The 7,510-nt window shown below is 35.4% G+C and overlaps 1 protein-coding gene and 1 long non-coding RNA gene across 3 annotated transcripts; one reads left to right on the forward strand and one right to left on the reverse strand.

Annotated features, from left to right (window-relative positions):
• Window positions 1–265: 265 nt before the first annotated feature.
• LOC139102268 (synaptic vesicle glycoprotein 2B) lies at window positions 266–4,614 on the reverse strand. Of its 2 annotated transcripts, XM_070656051.1 has the most exons (12): window positions 4,345–4,614; window positions 4,201–4,263; window positions 3,922–4,083; window positions 2,834–2,996; window positions 2,566–2,687; window positions 2,065–2,309; window positions 1,823–1,980; window positions 1,509–1,707; window positions 1,313–1,427; window positions 1,049–1,208; window positions 844–971; window positions 266–749 (listed from the first exon to the last, which is right to left on the reverse strand). In XM_070656051.1, exons 1-12 carry the CDS (start codon window positions 4,412–4,414, stop codon window positions 673–675), a joined length of 1,662 nt encoding a protein of 553 aa, XP_070512152.1. In that variant the 5' UTR covers window positions 4,415–4,614; the 3' UTR covers window positions 266–672. The 2 variants fall into 2 exon arrangements, with proteins under 2 accessions (XP_070512152.1, XP_070512153.1); XM_070656052.1 differs by lacking the exons at window positions 4,201–4,263; window positions 4,345–4,614 and having other exon boundaries at window positions 3,754–3,967.
• Window positions 4,615–5,918: 1,304 nt separating this feature from the next.
• Window positions 5,919–6,322, forward strand: LOC139102308 (uncharacterized). Its single transcript, XR_011545680.1, has 2 exons — window positions 5,919–5,994; window positions 6,093–6,322. It is a non-coding gene; the product is annotated as an uncharacterized lncRNA (long non-coding RNA).
• The last annotated feature ends 1,188 nt before the right edge of the window (window positions 6,323–7,510 follow it).

A 7,510-nucleotide genomic window follows, 5' to 3' on the forward strand; every position in this document is an offset into this window, starting at 1 on the left:
GCAAAGGGACTAATGGCATCAAAAAGGTACGGTTCAATGATTTAGTGAGCTACGCAAGCATGTTTCTCAACGATGATATTCTGGAATGATGTCTGAAGCCGAACGAAGCAAAAAAGATCCTAAAGATACGTTGGCTACGCTGATACTAACGCTTTCCTCTAGAGAAACCAGCAATTTCCTCGCTCCACTTTGTATCAAATTGCATACGGCAGGAGTTACTGAAGGTATCGGTGATAAAATAAGTAAATTTATTTTATTTTTCGCTACGTATTGCAATTACATTTTTCCTTATTCCTGTTGATGACAAAAAAAGTGTGATAAATAAGATTAGAACAATGGACAAATTAATATTAACTTTTAAGGTATTAAATATTGCAGCCATGGAATGTACTAAAAATAAATTTTTCTCGTTACACATTTTCTCCATTTTAACTTGTGTAATAATATAATCTATTCACTTATTTTACATAAACGTATGTATATAGAGTATAGTAGGTGGGAGCGAATAAATCTTATTTGCTAGATGACCGTGCGTATTTACACAATGAATAATTTTGGCTGTAAAACGACGATTCTTAAAGTGTATAAAAATGAAATGCTATTTACACGTCGATTTTTCGACAAATAACAAAACAATTAACAAAACCGTCGTGAAATACCTGCGGAAAGATATCAAACGATATCTTTCGGTTCGTCAGTTGCGTCTTGCGTTGGTTTTCGAGGTAAAACAATTACCAAAAATGCAGATACTACAAGTAGAAATTTAAAAGCGTTAAAAAAAAAAAATGTATTAATATGTAATTTAATATAAATTTACGTAAAATGTGAAAATATTCTTTTTACCTAACGAAGCTGTGCCGATCATAATAAATGGTCCTAAACAAGATAGACTGAATAAAATGGGAAATAGTAAATTGCCGATTACCGCACCGATTCTTCCCATCATCATAGTTATACTAACCGCCGTAGTTCTAGAAAAATTAAAAAAAATTACAGACGTATACTTATAATAAAATTAAAACGGTATGTCAATATATAATAGTCGCACCTTAAATACGTAGGAAAACTGTCGACAATCACATTGATGACAGTCGCACCGCCTATACTTGTCATAGCGACAAATACTGCGGACAATCCGAGAATACCACTAGTATCTTCAGCCCAATATAGCGAACCGCAACAAGCACCGGCGACAATGAAGCAAATTGCTGCAGAAAACCACGTGAATAATTATCAATTAATAAAATCGCAGCGTCGCGATCAAATATTATTTTATTAATGTAAGTTACTCAAATTAATTTATTAATCTTACCCATGAGCTTTCTTTTTCCTACGACGGTAATCAAGGAACCAGCTATGGTGTAACCGATAACGCCCGTTACCGCGATAACGATGGAATTGATGAAAACTGTAGAATTTAATTCCGCCTAAAATTTTAAGATGTTACGTGGGAAATTAATTTTCCTTGTCACGACTGAAATTTATAAATTTACGAATTAGCATCTTACTGGAACGCATATTGTTGTAGAGTTGCTCGTCGACGCGTTACTGTACTGCGTGGAATTAAGATACGATTGTTCCTGACCTAACATGTAACAGAACGAAGGCTGGAAGCTCGACACATGGCTATCATTCTTCATGAGAGTGCTCTTGTAGCTCTCGATCATCGCAAACAGTTGCGGCATCCAAAGTCGAAGCGAATTTGACCTGCAATTAGCGCGATTTCGTAATCGACATTCGATTCAACTCCGTTTACTTTAGTCACAGACTCGATTTTTTTAGAATTAAAATTAGGAGAAGATAAGAGGTCAATTGAGCTAACCCTATCGTCGCTCCAAGCTGTATCATCGATATAAATATCAATCTGAAGACATTTGATCCCAAAAAGAGTGGCTTTATCTGTTTCCAACAACTTTTCAGCTTATCTTGTATACATTCCCCGCATGATTCGACGGAATATTCGCTTTCCAGGCTTTTTATCTACCAATTAATAATAAAAATATAAAATTGTATTGCTGCAAAAATATAATATGCACGGTAATATAATTGTCACGCGTGTATTACGGGATAAGTGTCAGGATCTTTTCCAGTATTTAGAGCGTAGATTTTTTTGAAGACACTTAGTGCCTTATCGTGCCGACCCTTCAGAAGAAGAAAACGCGGGCTCTCTGGGAAAGCAAAAAGAGCGAGGCACGCTAAAAACTCGGGCAATGAACAAATAGCTAAGAACACCCTCCAGGAACTAATCTCTGTTGTTTCACTTAAAAACGTAATGTACCATTTTTGCGGTATTATGAGCCATGCTATACCTGCGAATAAAAATTCAGAATAAAAAATTTTCATCAAATTTAATTGTCTTAAAATACGCGCATTTTAATAAATTTTGCGCTTTTATCGCACTTTCGTCATAAAACTTTGTCAACTTTAAATATAATTTTTAGTCGATTATACAATGCGAGCAACACATATGTTGCGCTATCGCGTGCACCACCGGCTTAAAAATCGATGCTTTGCAATTTAACCCCCCGTCGATCTGTAAATAAGATGTGTCAAGGTTGCACTTACATGGTAAGGAAATATTTCCAAGTGAAAAGAACACGCCAAGCCACATATACGACCGCGATCGATGTGCTTCGTTGTGTATTTCTGCTAAGTACGACATAAGCGCCGCATACGGGCCAGATATGCTGCAATTTGTTGATTGCAACGTTAATCATTTTAACAGCATTTAAATATAAAGAAATACTTAAAAAAAACTCATTTAATTTTTTTCTTAATTAACAAACATGTCAGTTGCGTCGGTCATACCATACTAACTGACATTTCAACTTACATCACGCCGTCAAAAAATTTGAACGTTATTAAAAGCCAAGATCTGTGCGAGAAACTTGTCGCCACGCTTAGTAAACCGGTAAATAGGTAACCGTAAAACATTACTTTTTTACGACCGAACATGTCAGTCACGCAACCCCAAAAGAAAGCCGTACAGATCATTCCTGAAAATAAATTAATAAGTTAGCCGGCTTCATCTGTGCGTCTAAATTTCCGTAAAAAAAAAAAAAAAAAAATACGCATTATGTGGAAGAAAAAAAATATAAAAATAGCACAGCGTCAAAATATATCGTCCGAGCTCTGAAACAATATTATTCCAACATTTGCGACGTTGTTATAAATTTACGATAAGACGAGTTGTTAAATTATTCGACTAGATAAGCGTATATAGGGGCCTCCTAGCCAAGAGCTGAGAATTTCGTCTAAAATTATAAAAAAAAAATTATCTACTCTCTGTTTCGCGATAAATCTGGCCAGCATCGACGAGCAAGAGAAATAAAAACTTAATTAATGCAAATGTAAATGTTCTGTTCTCTTAATGCTAATCTTCAAACGCGGTACTAAATTAATGTTTTAATGTTTCGTATATTTTTAATATTTTAAAGTTTAGTCAAGAAATAAAAAAATTCGTATATTTTTGCAAAAAAATCCAGTTTGTTAATAGAGTTTTGGTTGTTCGGTCCTGTTATTGTAGCAGTATAGCGAAAATTAACAAGTTTTATAACTGATTTGGAATTCTACAGTGCCACCGACAGTTGCGAGGAGAGCCCCACGATAGTCGCCTTAGGGCTTATAGAAGTTTGTTAATTCGCCGCTAATTACTCGCGGATCAAAAGCGATCGCTGTTGAAAACAGCCGGCCGAAAGTGATCGGCCAGTCAAAATTCGCATGCGGCAAGAAATAAAATGGTACGGTATTTACCGTGATCGCATTTGCCCTCACTATTGCTTACGAATCGTAGTTGCATACACCGCACGATAATCATAGAGACTAAGTGTGCCGAACTCTGACGCTCAAGGGCTCTCACGAGCTCTCTGGCACCTGTAATAAAGCGTTGTTATGCAATTGCTAAGCTGGTCGAGATACTACCTGCGAACGCCATCGAATTCAACAGTCCCTTATCGAACATCGTTAGCTGGAGATCACATTCGGCGGATGGTAGAACGTAAGACATGACTGACGACGAGAAGATACTGGAGAAGCAAGCGGGCAGCATCGCCAGTAGTAGCAAATAATTAAATTTTCCATATCCTGGTGTGTACATCAAATGTTAAATAAATATCGCACGGCGGTAAAACGGTTAATTAAACGTGACTTAACAATATAACGCAGTTTAATTCATGTAACTTATTTTTTGTCTTCACTTGCCTGTTGCTATAATTGCCTTTTCAAAGCTCGCAGGACTTGAGTCCTCGGGTTTCACTTCCTCACCTAGAGAGCGGATTAAACAGCGATTATAAAATCTGACGACAAGATTGTTTTACGTTTGTATAATTGAACCTGAGTTAACACCTGATATATGACTAAAACGTCTATACGATCTGTACATCGTAAGTAAATCACGAAAACGTCTAAAAACCATTTTTCTCGCCACCTATCAAGCACGTCCGCACTTCCAACTAACTATCCACGTATGTACAAACGATGTTCGTTGTACCGACTTATTGAAAGATAGTAAATATTGACGGCGTTTCAAATGCCGTTAATGTTATCAAAATAGAATACTCTTCTCGCGAATGTACGCTTTTATTTTGACACTATATACGACGATAATACAATTCGTAGGTATTATCGATGTATAATTTTTTTTTTTAATATAAATGTTGCTTATTGAACATTAAATTAAAATAAAATTTTTTTCAATGTAATTAATAGTAAAAAAAATTTTAATATGTCTGTTAGCACAGCTATATTTATTCAATCTAAAATACTAGCCAAGACATTTGTACAAAGAATATTTATGACAGTTTTAAATTCAACGAACATTTCAACACTCGATTGATAATATTCAGAATTAATTAAAAACCGACGCCCTTCGAGTTTGTTCAATAACACAAGAAAAGTACATTTCAACGTTGATATAAAATACAAAATAAATAATACCCAACTTACAAACGTACGATAAAAAGAGTCTGATTGTAACTTGCCTTTGGGTTTCATTAAAATACTTTTATCTATCTTCAAAAAATGTCGAAAGGAAGATGTGGAACGTTTTGAAACGCAAAGAAATAAATTCGCGATACACCAGCGTCGATTTCTGTTCGTCAATTTCGATCGTCGCGCGTACACCCTGAGAGGGATGTTTCTCGGGGATGCTTCCTCAACTGCAGATGCACAACGGAGCACGACAATCTCCACACTGATTCTCTACAAAAGTATAGTCTAAGCGAAAGAAGTGCAAAAAATGCGATGACGTACGCGACAACATCGCATTACACGGTGGGGCGGAACAGGTTCCTAAAAGAACCTATACAATTTTCTTGAATATTAACGAGAAAAAACCATCTGCGACATTCACACCCGACTAAAGAGAAGAAACCTAAATTACAGATTAAAAAAATCAACTCTTTGAAAAAGAAAAAAAAAAACCACCTTAATCGATTGCAATACATCCACAGAATATTCCCTCAAATTATCAGACCGAAAATCAAAGTATATCTCGAATAAAGCTCTGAGAATATCTGTGTTAGACAAGTATTCGAGTGCACCCACTTTATTATCGATGAAAATTGAAACCCTTTTTTGAATAACGATTACAATGACGTGAAACTAAAAGAAACGAACAATGCTATCCCATCTTACTTACGTTGCATTTTCGTCAATGTTTTTTCGCTCAGTATTATTCCGTCATTCAATCCTTCTCTCTTCGCGAATTCACCTTTCTCGAGCACCATTACAGGAACAATGCCCAAATCGGCATCGCGTCATATGTTTTGTACGTCGCAGGTGTCCTGTATCACGACTTAGCAAACAGAGGTGGTGATAACCGACGCATTCCATATACTTTTTACGAGCTTATCCACGATCGTGAATTGCAAATATCGACAACAGAAATGTATGGATCATCGCAGTTTTTGCCGAATGTTCGTGCAAGCGACAGCAGAGTGACCATCGGTTCGTAGGAGGACCGAATTGCGCATTGCCGATCGAATATCGCGCGCGGTACGTAAATTATTCCAGTGTGTACAACGCAAAGTGAAATTCCAAATTCCTTAGCACATAAACACCTTATTCACTGTTTGTCTTATGGTACTTTGCAGGTAACAAATTATGATCTATCTTATCTTTATATACGAACACGTGATAACTCCTCAACCTTAATTGACGACACGCGGCTTTCGGAAGACTACTGTGAGTCAAGCATGATGGATTCGTTATTTCAAAGGGGTCGTAGAGACGTTTAATTAAGAGTAGATTTAAAAATAAAAAAGAAAAAAAAATTGTAGTGCATTAATTATTTTACAAATAAAACATGTTTCAGTGAAACGTATATAGTTTCTAAAATTTTTTAATAAAATAGAATATAGCTTTGAAGCTTAGTTTTAATTATAAGACGCTTGACCTTCCGCTTTAAAGCTGATTAAATAACGTTTGTATTACGAAACGACGATCTTAGTTGGAGGTAGAAAAAAAAATGGATTGTACAGTCTTTCTATCACGTAGAATCATAAAAAGTCAAAATTACACTTATATGACGAAACCGTTATTACAAATTACTTCACATTGTATACAAATTCATGAGGCAGGAAATATAGTTTTAGTGTGTTAATTTATGATAACGTATGCAATTTTTTTTTTGTCAATTGCGGAAGAATCGAACTTAACAACGATATATTAATTATTTATAAATTTGCATTTTTAATTCACTTTCAATTAATACAGTTAACGGGCATTAATGTTAAAACTATCACGATTTTTATTCACCGTTTTTATGTTATAGAGTGATGTTCTTATATCTGTTTTAAGATTTTTAATTATTTCAATCACGGAGCTTACATTTAATATCATAAGCGTTAATTAGCAAAAATATACCAATCAAATAATGGTTATTAAAAAGTAATTTAATTAGTATCAAAAGAGTAAGAAATAAGACCATCTCGTTAAAAGTAAGAAATTATCGGGTAGACAAGACATTCTCAATTTCCAGTATTTACTCGGCCAATTATATGCTGTATTCGCGAGTCGTGTAGATGCAACAAAAACTTATTTAGCACTTAATTCCCGTGGCATTGCGAATTAATCGAGCAGCATCACGCGTCTGTCGCACCCGTAATGCATAATTTACAAACGAACCAACGAGCAGCGATAACTCAATCTATTTCTGACGTTAACCCCGTGCGCGCTTCGCTATTTGCATAGCTGCTAGTGAATGAGCATTAATGATCTGCGCCTTATCTCACGCGCGTGAAGCACACCGAGCCACCCAAAAAAGTTCGCGATTTAATAACATTATCCCGCTGTATTCTCAGCTCAAGAGTGTTGACGGGAACAGTTGTATAATTTTACGATAATTAACGGATAAAATTTTTTTGATTAAAGAAGCAATATAATACCTTGATAATAAATATTTTCATTCGCCACATGCGTGTAAAATATTGCCAGACGCAAATATCTCGTTTGTTACTCAAATGTCTGGTTTACATTAATTTTAACACTTGCATATACATCTATAAATATT

The sequence above is a fragment of the Cardiocondyla obscurior genome, linkage group LG04 (genome assembly GCF_019399895.1).
Source record: "Cardiocondyla obscurior isolate alpha-2009 linkage group LG04, Cobs3.1, whole genome shotgun sequence".
NCBI classification, from domain to species: Eukaryota; Metazoa; Arthropoda; class Insecta; order Hymenoptera; family Formicidae; genus Cardiocondyla; species Cardiocondyla obscurior.

Bases quoted from the DNA above. Each gene is read 5' to 3' on its own strand.
- LOC139102268 (XM_070656051.1), bottom strand. From the start codon at position 4,414: ATGGTTTTTAGACGTTTTCGTGATTTACTTACGATGTACAGATCGTAT. The intron at 4,264-4,344 runs GTGTTAACTCAG...TCCGCTCTCTAG, and splicing joins ACGTTTTAGTCATATATCAG to GTGAGGAAGTGAAACCCGAG. The intron at 1,981-2,064 runs GTAATACACGCG...ATTAATTGGTAG, and splicing joins AAGATCCTGACACTTATCCC to ATAAAAAGCCTGGAAAGCGA.